General features: G+C 35.0%; 1 protein-coding gene across 1 annotated transcript; it reads right to left on the reverse strand.

Moving 5' to 3' along the window:
* Nucleotides 1–7,483: 7,483 nt before the first annotated feature.
* Nucleotides 7,484–10,018, reverse strand: LOC130967948 (MACPF domain-containing protein At4g24290-like). Its single transcript, XM_057893008.1, has 7 exons — nt 9,996–10,018; nt 9,596–9,885; nt 9,277–9,515; nt 9,045–9,174; nt 8,789–8,972; nt 8,519–8,685; nt 7,484–8,441 (listed from the first exon to the last, which is right to left on the reverse strand). The coding sequence occupies exons 1-7, from the start codon at nt 10,000–10,002 to the stop codon at nt 7,758–7,760; spliced, it is 1,701 nt and encodes a 566-aa protein (XP_057748991.1). The 5' UTR covers nt 10,003–10,018; the 3' UTR covers nt 7,484–7,757.
* Nucleotides 10,019–18,421: the final 8,403 nt, after the last annotated feature.

The following is an 18,421-nucleotide window of genomic DNA, read 5'->3' on the forward strand; positions in this document are numbered from 1 at the left end:
GGTCCAGGCATGGCCGAATGGCCAGCCCCCTAAAACGTGATCAATAGTCTCTTAGGATGAAGAATAAAACAAAACTGAGACCAAAGATGTCTAATACAATAGATAAATGTCCTATATATACTTAGACTAGCTACTGGGGTTTACATGAGTAAGTAATTGATGCATAAATCCACTTTCGGGGCCCACTTGGTGTGTGCTTGGGCTAAGCTTGATCTATCCACGAGCTGAGGCTTCTCTTGGAGTTGAATTTCGAGTTATGATGTGCTTTGGGCGTTCAACTCCGGATCATGACGTTTTTCTGGCGTTTAACTCCAGAAAGGAGCGTGTACTTGGCGTTCAACGCCAAGTTGCGTCGTCATTCTTCGAATAAAGTATGGACTATTATATATTGCTGGAAAGCCCTGGATGTCTACTTTCCAACGCCGTTGAGAGCGCGCCATTTGGAGTTCTGTAGCTCCAGAAAATCCATTTCGAGTGCAGGGAGGTCAGAATCCGACAGCATCAGCAGTCCTTTTGTCAGCCTTTTTCAGAGTTTTGCTCAAATCCCTCAATTTCAGTCAGAATTTACCTGAAATCACAGAAAAACACACAAACTCATAGTAAAGTCCAGAAATGTGAATTTAACATAAAAACTAATGAAAACATCCCTAAAAGTAGCTTAATCATCCTAAAAACTATATAAAAACAATGCCAAAAAGCGTATAAATTATCCGCTCATCAAGGAGCTTGTCTTAAACCATACAAGGCTTTAGCTAGTTTGAAAACATGGTTAGGAAAAGTTTTGTTTTCAAACCTAGGTGGTTGAGCCACATAAACCTCTCTATCTATTATGCCATTGAGGAAAGCACACTTTACGTCCATTTGGAATAGCTTGAAACCACAGTGAGCAGCATATGCCAGGAGCAATCTGATGGCTTCCATTCAAGCTATAGGTGCAAAGGATTCATCGAAATCAATCCCTTCCTCTTGATCATACCCTTGAGCAACCAATCTAGCTTTGTTTCGGACTATGGATCCATCTTCACCCAGCTTGTTTCTGAAAATCCATTTAGTGCCAGTGACTTTCTTTTCATTTGGATAAGGCACCAATGACCAGACCTGGTTCTTCTCAAATCACTGCAATTCCTCCTTCATAGCTAACACCCAAGACGGATCAGCAAGAGCTTCTTGGATGTTTTGAGGTTCAATCTTTGATAAAAGAGCAATGTTATTGAATTCGGCTCTTTTCAAAGATGAACGAGTGGTTCTACTAGTGGAAGGATTTTCAATTATGAACTCTTCAGGATAGTTTTTCAGAAACCTCCATTCTCTTGGTCTTCTTGACTGGTTTGAGGATTCAGGTTCCTCTTGATCAACATTTGCCTCTGCATCAGTGTTTTCAGCTGCGACAGGAGATAATTCCAAATTGTCTCCTGCAGAATTTGGAGTTTCGCTGCTAACAGGTGCAACTTCATGAGAACTTGGATTTTGTGGAACTAGTTCAGTGTTCTTTGGAACCTCAGCTTCAAAACCTGGACTATCATCAATGCAAACACTGGGAACATTGTTAGATTCACAGAAAGTGACATGCATGGTCTCCTCAACTATTTTGGAGTTCTTGTTGTAAACCCTATAGGCCTTGCTATTTGTGGAATAACCCAGAAAAATGCCTTCATGTATTTTAGGATCAAATTTTCCTAAATTTTCTTTAATATTCAGAATGAAACACTTGCATCCAAACACATGAAAATAGCTAATATTGGGAGGATGCCCTTTCCAAAGTTCATATGGGGTTTTTTTTTAAAACTTTTTAATAATGGTTCTATTTAAAACATAGCAAGCTGTATTCACAGCCTCAGCTCATAAGAACTTGGGAATTTCATATTCACATAACATAGCTCTAGCCATTTCTTGTAAACTTCTATTTCTTCTTTCCACAACACCATTTTGTTGAGGTGTTCTTGGACAAGAGAAGTTATGTGATATGCCTTGTTCATCACAAAAGGATTCAAAGAATTGATTTTCAAACTCTTTACCATGATCACTTCTAATTGAAACAATTTTTAAACCTTTTTCATTTTGAATCTTTTTGCTGAATTTCTCAAAAACAGAGAAGGCCTCATGTTTATGAGGAAGAAAGAACACCCAGCCAAATCTAGTATAGTCATCCACAATTACCATGCCATAGCTCTTTCCTCCAAGACTTTGAGTCCTAGTTGGTCAAACAGATCAAGATGCAACAACTCCAATGATTTCTTAGTAGAGGCATCTTCCTTGGATTTGAAAGAGGTTTTAATTTGTTTACCCATTTGACAAGCATCACAAATGATGTCCTTATCAAACTTTATATTAGGAAGGCCTCTAACTAAGCCTCTTTTTACGAGCTTAGAGATTTGGAACATGCTAGCATGTCCTAACTTCTCATGCCACATCCATTTATCAGTTTCCATTGAAGAAAAACAAGTTACATTTTGAACTTTTAGATCATCTAGAGTGATACCATAAACATTGTCACTTCTTTTGGCAACAAATAAAATAGCCTCTGTTTTCTCATTTATGACCCTACAATCAGATTTCCGAAAGGTTATAGCATATCCAAGGTCACACAGTTGACTTATGCTCAATAGATTATGCTTTAACCCATCAACTAAAAAGACACTATCTATGCAAGTTAAAAAATCTTTGCCAACCTTACCAATGGCAATTATTTTACCTACCATTATCTCCAAAAGTGACAAATCCTCCATTATACTTGTTGAGTTTAATGAAGAAAGTATCCCTTCCGGTCATATACATTGAACATCCACTATCAAGATACCACATGTTCTTTTTCTTCTTGGATGTAACGCAAACCTCCATGTTCTTCAACTAATCTTAGGTATCCAAATCTATTTGGATCCTTTGATGTGAAATCTTCTTGGTTGCCCAAGATCATTAAAATCATGAACAACTTTATATAATTTACTATCATTACCAAAAGACCTAGGAAAGATGAAACATTGAGGAGGATCATGACCATTTCTGTTGCACTTGTAGCACTGATTCTTGCTCACTGATTTTTGAGGCTTGCTAAATTCTTTTGGTTTGAAAAGCTTGGAAGAGGAGGCTTCAGATTTTTTAAAGTTTTGTTTAAAAATAGCCTTATTTTCCTCTTTGAATCCAAGTCCAGATTTTTCAGATCCAAACCTTTGACTAGCTAGCAGTTTGTTCAGATTTTGAGAACCTTGAATAAACTTTGCCAAGTCTTCATTCAAAATTTTTATTTGTTCATTTAGCTTCTTGTTTTCAGAAATCAAATCAATGGAAGTAGTAACTTCATGCTTGAGTTTGAATTTTTCTAGTTCAGCTCGCAAGGCAGTGTTTTCTTCTTTTAAAAACTTTTCATTTCCAGTTTCATTTGCCTTAACCTTTTTTAACAGAAGGTCATTTTCAATCCTCAAAGCCTCATTTTCTTTCTTGCATTTTGCATACTTATCCAAGAATTTCTTGGAATTGACAGAGATGTCTTTGATAATATAGTGCAGTTCATCAATAGATAAGTCAGAAAGATCTACCACATTTTCATCATCATGGTCTGCCATCAAACATAGTTGAGCTTCTTGATCTGAGCTCTCTGAGCTGGTGTCGTTCTCCAAGTCCTCCCATGTTGCCATCATTACCTTCTTTTTGTCTTTTTTGGGTTTTTCGCCTTTTTTAAGTTGAGGGCAATCTGACTTGAAGTGACTAGGTTCCTTGCAGTGATGGCATGTGAACTTGACTTGATCTTTCTTGACATCTTTGGATAAGGAGCTTCCTTTGCCTTTGCTTTTGAATCTCAGTAGTCTTCTCATTTTTTTTTTGCAAAGAGCACCATTTCTTCATCTGAGAAACTGTCATCAGATTCTTCTCTTTGGGCTGTCATTCTTGATTTTAGTGTTATACTTTTCTTTTTGTCATCTTTGTCTTGAGACATGTGAGTGGTTTCATAGGCCAGCAGCTTGCCTCTCAGCTCATCATAGGTGATTTTGATCAAATCATTTCTTTCAGAGATGGCTGTGCTTTTTACTTCCCATTTCTTAGTAAGACTTCTCAGGATCTTTCTCACTAGAGTTTCTTCAGAGTAGTTCCTTCCCATTGCGTCCAGATTGTTGATGATTATTGAGAACCTTTCAAACATTTGATCGATGCTCTCATCCTCCTTCATACTAAACATTTCGTACTCCTTCATCAGCATGTCAATTCTAGTTTCCCTCACTTGCTTAGTGCCTTCGTGAGTGAGTCTAAGCTTGTCCCATATTTCTTTAGCCGTTTTGCACCTTGACACCTTTCTGAACTCTTCAAAATTGATTGCGCAATACATCAGATTGATTGCTTTGGCATTGAGTTCAACCTTCTTCTTTTCTTTCATCTGTCCATTCACTATCTTCCTTTGCCACAACTTCTCCATCAGCATTTTGTTTAGTAGGGACGTCTGGTCCGTTGAGAATGATCTTCCAGATGTTGTAGTCGATTGACTGTACGAAGATTCTCATTCTTTCTTTCCAGTAAGAATAGTTGCTGCCATTGAAGTAGGGAGGTCTATTATTAGACTGCCCTTCAGTGAGAATGAACGCCACGATGTTGGGATTCATGTTGTTGGCCATGGATCTTTGCTCCAAGTTGTGAAGCTTGCCTCCTTGAGACCTTGCTCTGGATACCAATTGATGGATCTAGTTGAACTTGAGAAGAGGGGGGTTGAATCAAGTTAGTTTAAAACTTAAAGCTTCAAACTCTATTTTTGCTATAACACGATTTGCAGGAGATTATTTGAAATAGTCTCATATGCAGAATAGTAAGGAGTAGGGAAGAGAAGATGAAGACCAGCATATATCCTGGTTCGGATTCTATGTGCAATGAATCCTACGTCCAATCTCCACCACAAACCATGGTAGAATTTTCACTAATCATTCACAGATTACAAACACCAATAATATTGAATTTCTCCCTAATTCAACTAGTATCTACCCCCAAGCTTTCATCACCAAAAGCTTAGCTTCCCATAGTGCTGACCCAACTAGAAAGGAGAATCAACCAGATTCAATTTCTCCAAGTGCTAACCCAACTTGGAAAGGGGAACTAATCCTAGTTCATAAACCCAGAATACATCAGAAATTAGTGGCTATTTTGCATCACTCTTGCCTTTTCTCTCTTGGCTTTTGAACCTCACATAATTGCCTTTTTCAAAATAGAAAATAATGCAAGATAGCCATAACACAAAGATCAGAATTAAGCTTGAGTAGAAGAAAGAGATTCCAGCTCTGTTTTAGAGATGGTGCTCTGAGGTGTGTATCCTCTCTCTTATCTTGAAATGGTGGGATGAAGCTTGTTATATATCTTCAACTTGGCTTCATTGTTGCCTCTTCCATTTTCTTGTACCAGCTGCTCATTGGAGCTGTCATAGCTGGCAGTAGTCTGCTCTACTACCTCTGCTGCTTGAAGAGCTCAACCACTACCTCTGTTGTCCTTTGCTTAGCCTTCTTCCTTGGCATGCTCTTCTTTTGCATTCTACTCCATTTCCTTGCTACTGCTGCTCTGTGCTCTTTGCTCGATTGTGTTTTGCTCAACCACTATCCTAGTATTGCTCAGCTGATGTCCTTGGGTTAGTGGTTGTCCTAGTTTCCTTTTCTTGCTTTCACAGAGCCACACCTGTCCTTGCTGTGTTGTTGCCTCCTTTGTTTGCAAGCTGTCCTGTTTTGCTCATGATATAGACACCTGCCCTTTTTCTTTTGCCAAATGCATAGCCTTTCAATCATGCTGAACGGTGAAATAAAAGAGAGGTATTGGGCTTGTGCATTTACTTGAAGCATCAAAGGAATGAATAGGTAGCTTTGTTTGTCTGTGAGAGAATTAATGGGCCTGCCACAATAAAACACACATTAAACAATATTGGACTTTCAACCCAATTGAATGTTTGTCATCATTAATTAACCCAAAATCAAACTAGGCTCAACAATCATGATCATCATCATTATCGTCATTGTCTTCTTCTAATACGTATTGTCGTTATTGTTATCGTTGTTATTGTTATCGTTATTATCGAATTTTTGCCGTTTGATGACATTGTCTAATTCAAAATTGATTTGGATGTGTTTTTGTTCAAAATTGATTTAGGCTGTGCTTGTTTTGAAATGAGTTTGTTTGTGTATTTTCATCATTAAGTAATTTCGGTTCAGCTCATTTCTGAGTGAATTAAAATGCATTTGGTATTGTTGTTCTGCACAATTCAAAACTTTTCTTTCTCATATTCCCTCTTGAGAAAAATAAAATCAAGAAAAAGAGAAGAAAAATTAAACAAAAAAGAAGAAGCAAGAATGAAAAACTCCTCAAAATTCCTCATTAGATTCTTCTTCTTATCTTATTCATCTTTTTTTTCTTGTTTTTTTTTTCCACAATTCTTCTTATTTTACTCCCTTAACAATAATAAAAACATGAAAAATCAAACAAAGAAGAAATGCATAATGCTGCAAAATCACTTGATGGATTTGGATGTGTTTTTGTTCATGATTCAATTTTGTTTGTGTGCTTGTTTTCGACCGCAATTATTAAGTAATTTTAGTTCATTCTTGATTTAAATAAGGTGCACCTGGTCCGTGCTTGTTTTGAAACGAGTTTGTTTGTGTATCGTCGTCATTAAGTAATTTCAAGTTCATTCTAGAAGCAATTTCAGTTTATTTTTTAGTGAATTTTTGATTATTCAATTTTGTTTGTGTGTTTGTTTTCGAAAACAATTATTAAGTAATTTCGGTTTATTCTGGATTTAAATAAGTTGCATTTGATCTATGCTTGTTTTGAAACGAGTTTGTTTATATATCGTCATCATTAAGTAATTTCGGTTCATTCGAAATTTAATTTTCGGTTCATTTTGGATGTAATTTCAGTTCATTTCTGAGTGAATTAAGGTGCATTTAATCTCGTTGTTCTGCACAATTCAAAACTCTTTCTCCTCATGTTTTACTGCTTCTTCCTCTTCTTCTTATTTCATTTTGTTATAATTCTTTTTGTTTCACTCTCTTGAGAGGAATAAAACCAAGAAAAAGAGAAGAAAAATTAAATAAAGAAGAAGAAAAAACTCATAATGTTGCAAAATTACCAAGGAGAGAAAGAGGAAAAGAAATAAAAATACAGCAATAAAAGAATGACGATGAGAAGAAAACACGCAAAGGAAAAGAAATGCAAAAAAAAGAGGAACGTAAAAAAAAGACGACAACAACAATAACATAAAATCTCGTCAATATAATCACGCTCTTTTAATGTTAAATTATAATGCTTCATGCTTGCTTAGGTCTATTTATAAACTATAATAGATACCAAACAAGATAAAAATGATTCATTCTTGTTATTCCTATAAAAATACATAGACATACAAATACCAAACAAGTTAATATTGCTGAAAAGTTTATTAAATCAATTGAGGAATTAATTTAATCATGTAAAAATTGAAATACCAATTTGATTGTTATCATTAAATAATTTTGACCATGCCAAATTACTAGTCTCCAAAAAAAAAAAAATACAAAGTGAAAAATTTTGATTAACAAATTACAGGCCTAATAGTATTAGGATCTTATACTAGTTAAATACGTTCAATAAAGTGAGTCACTTTAAGTAACAAAACTACACAAGTCATTGAATCAGTCTCACTATATATATATAATCAATCCAATATTAGCTTGAAATTCTGATAACATTTGTCCTAGACAATCACCAAAAAACCAGCAGATTCTGCAGACACATTCAACAACTTTTACCTCAAATAAGCCTTATATAAAGCACTGCTCTGAAGCTTGAGTTTCACATTGCACAACAAAGCTCAAGAGTGAGTACTTAACAAGCAGATATATTTTGCCATTCTGGACAGAAAGCCTTGCTCCAGAAACAACCCAATATCCCGGAGTATCTTCTGGTCCCCTGATCATTTCAGTTGTGTCCACAAATCTTTGAAGCTTAGGAGTGTGAACCGGAGCAGGGCGTGCAGCAGAATATGTATTAGAGCCAATGGTCTTGTCACCAGGTTTCGGACGACCCTTTTGTCCCTCCTTCGAAATGAATGCCAATATGCCACCATACTTGCGGCTGAAATAGCCAATGTTAGAGGACTGATCCCACTGAGGTGGCTTCTGAAGCGTGGCGCCGATGACCTTGGAGAAGCGCAGCCTCAAAAGCAGGCACTTCTTTTCAACTTGTAGTTGTGCTCCTGTCACCATGGAAAGACTGTCATCTGATTCAACAGGAGCTGTACACACATATGAGAAGCAGTTCCATTTCACTTTCTTGTGGTTGCTGCAGCTGTAAGAGTCACATGACAAGTAAGCGTTCGCATTGTCTGAGAGTGGGAACGACTTTGGCAGAGAAGCCAGATGCTGCAAGTGAATTGCCAATCGGTTGCTTCTTCTTCCTTCCAATTGTAATCTCAATCCAATCACTGGTCTATTGCCTACATCAACCTAATGTGATCAAAGGTGAGTGCAACATTCTTGAAAATTCACCAATACCAATGCTGATGATATGATTTAATACTCACAGGAATCGTGTTTATGTAAAGCTTAGGGCCAAAGATACTAAATCGAAGCCAGGTGTTGACTTGGTGCCTCCAATGAGAACCGAGACGAATTTCACTAAGCACAGGTGCCCATTGTCTTGGCAGCTGAAACTCGAAAAACTGATGAAGGTCTTCAGTTGGAGGTTTGTCTGTTTAAAAAGTCACAATTCATGTGCAGGGTTCAGCTAATTCAGATATTCATGGCACATATTCTGTTTTGTGGTGAAACTAATATATCAAATAATTGCTTACAACGAAGGTAAAGGTTTATGGCATGGCTCACAAATCCACTTCCTCGGATACTTCTCAATAGTGTTGTCAGAGGCAGAAGAATCATTGATATCACATCAGGTTCTGAGTCTAAAGTATCCAACCATTCACCATGATACATCTTTCCTCTTCTACCACCTCTTCTATCGTGTATCACAACAATATTCTGGAAACAAAGATGAGAGGTAACTAAACCAGTTGTGAAAGTTAATATGGGCATGCAGCCATGGATATATACCTCTTTGGTGTTGCATAATTCTTGAAAAGCAAGGCAATTATTCTCTGCAGAATCCATGAACTTGTTGTTAGCTGTATCCTTGAGAATTTTCTGAATACTAGTTGGATGAAGGTATGATGGATCATCTTGCCTAACATATATCACATCCTTTTCTCTATAAACCTTTGATGATGAAAATAAAAAAGAATTAATTAAACATCATTTTGAAGTCACAAGGACAGATCAGACTCACCTAGCCAAGTACTCAGGGTCCCATGAGGATGGCACTGCTTCTTTGACATGGTCTTGGAGCTCACCATGATACCTTTCTAACTCAATGGCATAACGTTTGATGAACCATCCATCATATGCAAGAGACTTAATGGTAGTCAACTCTTTTATGCATCTCCCAGATAATCCAAATGATGCACAGAAATGACCAGACGCAGTTTTCCCTCCCAAGCACATTTCTTGGTTGAAGTGCTCCAACATCTTCAAACATGTTTAAACATCGAAAGGATTAGTTTATTAAACTAAAGCAAGTAAGCAAGAGAAGATGAAGATGAAGATGCCTCTTGTAAGGTGAGAACTTCAGAGTGGACTCTATTGGATTCCCCTCTGACACATTTGATGGAGTCAGGGACATCTGGAACTGAAAGGCCTTCAGGAATATCAAGATGGCGGCACTGTTTCTCATTGATGAGGATCAACCGTGAACCCTTCTTACAGTTACCAAAATCTATATCTTGGGTTATGTCAAAACCCAAACCAATTGAGTTTATTGCCTTCTGGGCAGCTTCAAAACGTGTGTCTATTCTTCTTTCCATTACTCTCAAACTTGAGTGAACAAAACCACTACACACTGAGTTAAGATGAAATTAAACCAAGTCAACGCAAATCTAAAAGACTAGGTTTCAAAGATTGTGTAATAATTTCATAATGGAAGTAGCAAGGAAGGATAGAGGGTCATACAGTGCATTGACTTGTTGAGTGGATTAGGTTTGCATGCTTTTCAGTTTTCAGATACTAGCTATTAACTAATATTCGCGGGATTTTAGTCCCAGCAGTTAATTTACATGTAATATAAGGCAAACTATTTAGAATGAACAAAATTTGTTCTGTTTTTTTGTTCTGTGTAAAACCGTTTTACATGTGCATTTAATCACATATCATCACATTAGCAAAAATAAATATATTTTATATTGATCATGTAAATAATGAATAAATTACTATTTATATCATAAAAGATATAAACGCTGACAAACGTATCCATATAAACAGTGATGGATCCAGAAAATTTTAGTAGTGGGGCCAAATTTATATAGCATGATAATAATTTTATAATAAAAATAATATGTATATATAAAAAATTAAATATTAAATTATCTATTAACCACTATATATCTATGTACAAATATATGTATTCTTTAACTTATTTTCAATGTTTATTTTATATTTTAATATATATTTTATACAAATAATTATTTTTTATGTACATATAACAGGATTATTGTTATGATTCTATTTTGTTATTGTAAAATATGATTAGTCTTCAAAATATCTAATATACAGATTAAAACACTAAAATAATAATTTAAATAATAATATATAATTTAAAATTCTATTCTTTTAAGTTTCATATTTTTAAAAAATTAAGTAATTTTTCTCTTAACACTACCATCAAAATTTCTCTTCTCTTTCCATATATATTACTAAATAATTATTTAAAAATTCACTTCCCTACATAATTAGAAGCGGACTCTTATTAATATTAATAGTTAAAAAAGTTCTTTCAATTAATATAGTTGCTACACAAAATTTAAAGCTAATTTGAAAAGAAGATAAATAATATTCTTTTGAGTTGATTTTTAAAAAAAGAACACTAATTTCGTTTAAATCTGAGAATTGATCATTCTAACGAATATCTAATATAAAATTTTTAAATTGACGATTAAATACCAAAAGTGAGTAAAAAATTATTGTGGGATCAAATTTAATAATCTAATGGGAGCAAATAAATATTATTATCATATACTACTCAAAAAAATTTCAAATTATAGTGGGGCGCTTGCCTACACACCATTGCACTTAAAACCGTCCCTACATATAAAAAAAAACGAGAATTGTACCACGGAAGATAGCTTCTCTGTGCCAAGAATACCCAAAGGAACCAATTGTGTAACCAACGTTCGGGTACTCTTGGCATACATAAGTCATCTTCTGTGGCTATAATTGTCGTTTTATTCTTATATGAGTACATTTGTCACCATCTGTATCTTTTATGAGTACAAATGATAATTTATTTAGTGAATAATTTATGATTGCACGTGTTTTACACTATCAATTCATCAAAATTAAACTTAGAAAAATTACAAAATACCACATAAAAAAATTAAAAAATAAATTTATAGCATAAAATCACCAAATTTTAATAATAAAAAAGCTTTATTTTTTAATTAAGCTTATTGTCAAAATCCAATTTTCAAAATTTTTTAAGAATATATGTTTAATATTTGACTATTTTTATTATATTTTTTAATTTTTTAAAAAATTATTTGTCATTCATATTTTTTGACATTATTTCTTTTAGTAATATAAATTTTCATTTCATTTTAGTAGTTTAACAGTATTAATTAATTAAAAAATAAATAATGTATATTTAATCTCCTAAACAAACTATCACTCTTTAATTTTAGTTTTTAATGTTTTGTATTTATTAAATAAAAATATTTAAAATTTTTTATTAATAATAAATTTTTTGTGTATTTTTAGCCTTTAAAATACGTGTTAACTAAATTCTTTAATTAATGATGATGTTAGCAGAATGTCTTTTATATGTCTCATAATTTAGTTTGTTAGCCCTGTTTTATTATATAAAAGAAAAACTAAAGTATCAAAACTAACTATAAAAAATATAAACACTGATAACATTGACCATAGAAAATTTAAAACTAAATTGTGCCCACAAAAAATAATTCCTATTAGACAAATCTAACAAATCGTCAATTATACTGTTAATGATTCATCCACATGTAAATTAAGTGTTCTAACTTCTAACTTTTCTAAGTGATATTGATATGAAAATTTAATTAAATAATGCAATTAAATAGTTAAAAATATATTATAAACTCTAAATTTTTTTCTACCCTTTACCCTTTTTTTTTTTTTTAAATCTAAAATTTTCCATTCATTAATTCCATTATTACAACCGTCCACTCTTCTCTTTTTTCATTAACCTATGTTTCTTTTTTCTTCACTTCCAGAATAAGAATCACGCTGGATGTGAAGAAAAATATGTCCTCATTGTTATTATTTTCTCTTAAATTTGGAGACTTTCTCTTATTTTTGTTGTTGTCCTTGGTTGTGACAACGGACTATAATTGGTCGAAAAACAAGTTTTTGTTTTCCACCGCCGCCGTATGAGCTTCTCTTGCTCTTGCCAAAGTTCATAATTTTACTAGATTTAGGATTTGAGTAAATAATGTTGTCCATTGCTCGTTTTGACGTTATTATTGTCAAATCTAAATTTCAAAAAGTTAAAATCTCTTAAAAAAAGCATTAGTTAATATGAAAAGCTTCTGTCAAATTCAAATTTTACTTCTATTCTTATTATATAAAAGTTGATAATAAATTCTTTTATAGGCAAATCACCCATATAAATCATAGGCTTGAAAAAATTACATAAATTACCTAAATCAAAATACGTTATGCACATATCCCAAATGCATGTAACTATGTAAATCGAATCAGTCTATGTTAAATTACAAGTCCTATATAAATTGAATTAGACTTTGTCAAATTACAAGTAATAATGGTAAATTAAATTAGTGCATGTCAAATTAGTATGTAAGAGTGTAATTCGAAACAGGGAGTTTTGATTTACTAGGGGAGCAAATGGTTTTGAGCTCTCCCATAGTAAATCGAATCAGGGAATGTCGATTTAGCAACGGTTTTCGAATTGAGGTAAATTGAAGCAGCATAATTCGATTTATATACAAGGTGGTTTCAATATAAATCTTTGGCCCCTAATTTGATTTACTCTCATTCTTCCTATATATAAAATTCGAATTCAGTTCATTCGAATTACATTTCACCTCCCTATCCCACCACATCCCAAAATCCAAAGAAAATAAGGTTGTGCTACAAATTTGATACCACATAAATGAAAGACGACTCAAATCGAATATATCGCTTGGATGGAGTTGTGCATATTGCCGGTAGCGTGCATATTGCTGGTCGCGCATATCAGAAGACCTCGATACACGATGGGAATGTCCAAAAAAGACGGTGGAAATAAGCTTGCTCCTCATCGATTTAGCCACACAGTCGCACAGGACTCGTCCTCAACACTACCACACTACCCGACATCGTCATTTGCACACCTAGCACCCACCGCGGCAACTCATTATATGACTCTTCCTAATCTCCGTAAATTTGAGCCACGGCCTTCTACTTAGCCATCCAAACCCTCCTGTAAGTCGGTCTAAAACCAAAATGGGCCTCTGTTAGATTCTGCAGTACCTTGATCGACACGACAACATTAGCTATAATCATAGGCAATATGAAAGTCGAGATCACATGGTAATCAAGCTTCCTGTGATCACTGGAAATCGAAGTGGCCAGACAAATATGCGGTCCATTGTACCGTTTTACCTCTTAAATATCCATGCGCTGGCGGAGACTAATACGAATCAACCATGTGCACCCCTTGCCAAATTCCTTACACTTCCCATGGTACTTATGATAATTGGATTCCAACACTTTATACTTAACCCCACGTCGGATGCTGTAAGTCTTCACGCTCAGCACGGCTTCCTCTTTATCCTGAAACTGCTTACCAACTTGGAACTCAGCTAGTCCTCCTGTATCCTTTGTATCTCTGGCCCTAAATCCTCTAGGAAAGACAGGTTTTTCCTGCTGTCGCATGGCATCCAAGTTCAAAGTTAAAAAGTGCGGGGGTACTGCGGAGTTCCTGAACTAGCCGCTCCACCACCCCCAACTGGAGTACTTCTCGCATCCTCATCATCGCTATCATTGGTAATCGTGGCGGGCTCCACATCATCATCATCCTCATCCTGAAATACATATTCTAAAGGTAAGAATATAATAATAATAATAATAGTGAAAGAAATATTTAACTAGGAGTCTTAAAAAATGGGTAAAACAAAATTGCAAAATAAAAAGCGCAACACTCAGAAAAGGAATTACTTGCGTGCTAAGAAACCTAAAGGTTACAAATATGAATATGTGAAAGAGTAAAAGAAGGCCAAGAATACAGTGAAGCTAGCTCTTGACTCAGCCTGCGAAGCCAAGGATGACCAGAGAATATTTACATATATACATAAGTATCCCAAGCATCCAAAATACAGAAATAGGACCCTAGCTCTCTTGTAATCTCTATGAGGAACAAAATAGTCAAGTTTCTTAGAGAGAAAGCTAAGTACATATATACATAAACTGATAACCAAAAGAACCCATAGGCCACTCCGCTGCGGGAATCCAGACGCCTAGCAAAGAGCCTCTCTACCTACATCTGAAAACAACAATACAATATGGGAGTGAGAACCGGTGGTTCTTAGCATGGTAAAGGTGCCACGCATATAATATATAAGGTCTTGGGAATGCCAGAGGCAATCCTAGAACTCCAACATACAGTTATAAAACTTAAAACTCTAAGCAGAAGCCATAAAAGGGGTAGGTGACCTAAAGAATTCTAACCTTATTACTTATTTCAAACCTAACATTAATTCCAAACCGGTCCACCCTTCCTCCGCTCCTCCATCACCAATTAGTTTACACAGACAAATAAGCAAACAAGAAAAACACAAGTAACTTACAAGTAATATAGATAACAAGTACAACAAATAGCAAGTTATAATCACGTAGGCATTTCCAAATAATTCACAAATAAGCAACTTAAACAATGTGCACATGATGCATGCCTGTCCTATGGCTGTTGATAGCAACTGTCGGTTACGTAGCCATCCCGACATGTTCTCAAGCTCAAAATACACCATAGGGAGAATCCCCAAGCTAACATGGGGAAGAGGACGCTCCCAAGCTCAATAATTTCCATGGGACGAATCCCAAGCTGACATGGGGAAAAGAGACAACACCCCAAACTGACATGGGAAAAACCATATCCCAAGCTTAATAATAACCATGGGAAGAATTCCGGCTGACATGGGGACAACGCCCCAAGCTCAAGTTATTCAATCATTTCTTACAATTTATCATTTTCATTCTGAATACTAATTCATGTCTCATCTCATCATTCTCACTTTCACTTAACTCATTGATTATACATTTTATTATCCTTGATTAATTAATATCATCAATTCTCAAATTATTACGTTACTCTCTTACTTGCCTCATACATTTTATAATACTTGTAGAAAATCAATCATTCAAGCCTTAGCATCAGAACTCGTTCATACACGAACCTCCTTTTTATACAGTTTGTCGTTTTTAATCTTTACTTTATTCCCAAGTTATCTCTATTTCCTAGCTTCAACTAATTACTAAGCTTACTAATAAGATCCAGGGTTAACAAGGCAAAAATAGAGGTTTAGGGGTCTAAAACCATGTTTAGATCATAAAAACACAGGTGCCAGAAAACAGAGTGCGTGCGTACACACACATGTGTGCATGCGCACAGCTTAAAAGAAAACACGAATGCGTGCGTGCGCACACCAACACCAACCAGGAATTATTTGGTGTGCGTGTGCCTCACCTATGCAAGCGCCACCAGCAGAAAGCATATCCTGGTGTGTGTGTGCGCACAAGGGCGTGCGTACGTACACTTTCTGAAAAACACCAGGTGTGCGTTGCGCACAAAGGCGCGCGTACGCACGGGTAGGTTTCTGCTACTGCTGGGTGCGTGCGCACAGCTGTGCGCATGGGCACACATCAGAATTTCCTGATCCTGCTGCAACTTCCAAAATTTTAGTTTTTAGCACCGAATTTTCAGCGTCCATAACTTCCTCTATAAAATTCGGTTTTCCGCAAACCTTATATCATTTTCAAGCTTTTAAAACCTTCTTTAATTTGAAACAAATCTCATTTCCATCCAAAATTTGAGGAGCAAGTTATGGACTTCCAAAATTCATAAAAATCACTTTTTACCAAAACATGCCAAACCCCATTTTTACCCAAAATCACATTCCCTTTTCAAAACCCATTCTCATTCAGCTCAACATGCCATAATCATCAATACAACTTACTCTTCACCGTCACACAACCATTCTTGCAACCTTAGCTCAATCATATCACACCCAACTTTACACATTTTACTCACAACTAACATATTATTCCAATTCCAAATATTATCATTATCATAAAATTCTTCAATCATTATCACAACATTATTTATCATAACAATACCAACCAATCCAAATAAACACTATTCACTATCTCAACCATATCATTACTTTGCCATAATCATAAACCCTTCATTCATCATCATCATACTAGCATATATATACATACATACATTTAACTCCCATTGTCAATTACTCAACACAAGCACCACATCAATTTATCCATCAACATCACAAACACTAATCATTTAACACATTTAACCATTTCAACTTATCTTATAAGGCTCTAACCTAAGTTTTCACAAAACCTTACATGTTAAATACGCGAACCTAAACCATACTTTGGCCGATTACCGCGTTTGGTCCAAGGCAGCCACACTAGCTATACATACAGCCCCCACAAGTTTGAGAAATCAACCACAATCTTAGCACCAATCACCACCAAGCTTCCAAATGCCCACAATTCAATTCCAATGCATAATTATATACTTAATTCACACCTAATACACATGTATACTTCAATTTCAGGTTGCACATAATAAAATCAAATTTGGCTAGGGTTTAGGAGATTCTTACCGCACCCAAACTTAACAACTCAAACCCAATGAGTCCCGCAAGCTAAATCGAATCTAGAACACTGAATTTGACAAAATTTCATTATAAAGCTCACTTTCAAGAATAAAAAAGGGGGTAGAGATTTTGAGATGGAATTGGGGCTTACCGGTGAAATTGTGTTGCACAAATTTAATTATTACCCTAAACTTTCAAACCTTGTTCATTTGAAAATCACGTATTATTACTGTGCCAATGACAGTGTAATACTTAATAAATTGTCTTCTCAACCATCTTTATATTCGTTATGTAGGATAAGCGCTCTTATTCCTGCATGCATAACAACTTAATAAACTGTCTTCTCATCCATTTCTACATCCCTTATGTAGAATCAACGCTCTTATCCCCGCCTCAATACCAGATATTCAATTTTTTTGTGATTGTTACTTGCTTTATTTTCTCCATGCATGTACATATAAACTTTTGTTCTGAAATTAAATCGTAATCCCTAAAACCCTAAACCTTAAAACTTAACTCCCAACCCTAAACCTAAATCCTAAACAATAAACCTCAAACCCAACCTTACATCCTAAACCATAGAGCACTAAACCATCCATATTAACCCTAAACTCTAAACTCTAAACCCTAAATCTTAAGCCTATCCTATAAATCCTAAAATTCTCAACGGTAACTACTTTAGCCTAATTTCCACATTAATAACCCTAACGAGTAAATCCTTAAGGATAACCAATAAATCTTTTACACCACCACCAAAATCCTAAATCCAAACTTAATAATTTCTTTCAATATTCATAACTCAAGTTGATTACAACTCATTACTTACCTTAACTACTAATGAAATACATTTTGCTTCCCACATGACTCACGATAAGTTGCAAGTAAACCCATATAAAACATAAGAAGAAAACCTATTAGACAGTTACTATATAGCTTAATGGCCCGTGATATTCAATATGCCATGCTAACTCAATGCAACTAATTCAATTATCCCACTGCATACTATTCGTACATAATGATCACGCACATGAGTGCATCTATCTCTGTCTTTCGTAACAATTTACATACTTAATTATACATCCTAACATTAATCCATCATCAAACCCTAAACCAAGCTACAATAAATATGAACAGCAACCTTTTTATACCCTCATGCAAATAATTTTACCGACACATCAACTAAATAATGTCTATACATTATCATCTTTCCAATTCTTCATAAATGTACCCATGCTTTGGAATATGTCGCAGAAATTTCTCAACATCACTAATTTCATCTAAATTGAAAAAATATTTACATCCACATTGCATGTAACCCTAAGGTGAATGTTGTTACCACGAAGTTCTCTTATCATTATTTTGTTCTTTCACATGCTGCGTCATTTTTAAGTAAATGATCCATTTCGTTCACATTCATAGATCACGTTATTTCATGCCGCTTTTGGTTCAACGCCAACAATTCACCAAATTCATCGGGGATTACTGTAGCTCACACTAATATTCCATTTT

The sequence above is a fragment of the Arachis stenosperma genome, chromosome 3 (assembly GCF_014773155.1).
Source record: "Arachis stenosperma cultivar V10309 chromosome 3, arast.V10309.gnm1.PFL2, whole genome shotgun sequence".
NCBI lineage: Eukaryota > Viridiplantae > Streptophyta > Magnoliopsida > Fabales > Fabaceae > Arachis > Arachis stenosperma.

Coding starts and splice junctions, on each gene's coding strand:
- LOC130967948 (XM_057893008.1), bottom strand. Junction 9,516..9,595: donor AAGTTCTCACCTTACAAGAG/GCATCTTCATCT, acceptor ACATGTTTGAAG/ATGTTGGAGCACTTCAACCA. Junction 8,686..8,788: donor CATAAACCTTTACCTTCGTT/GTAAGCAATTAT, acceptor CTTTTTAAACAG/ACAAACCTCCAACTGAAGAC.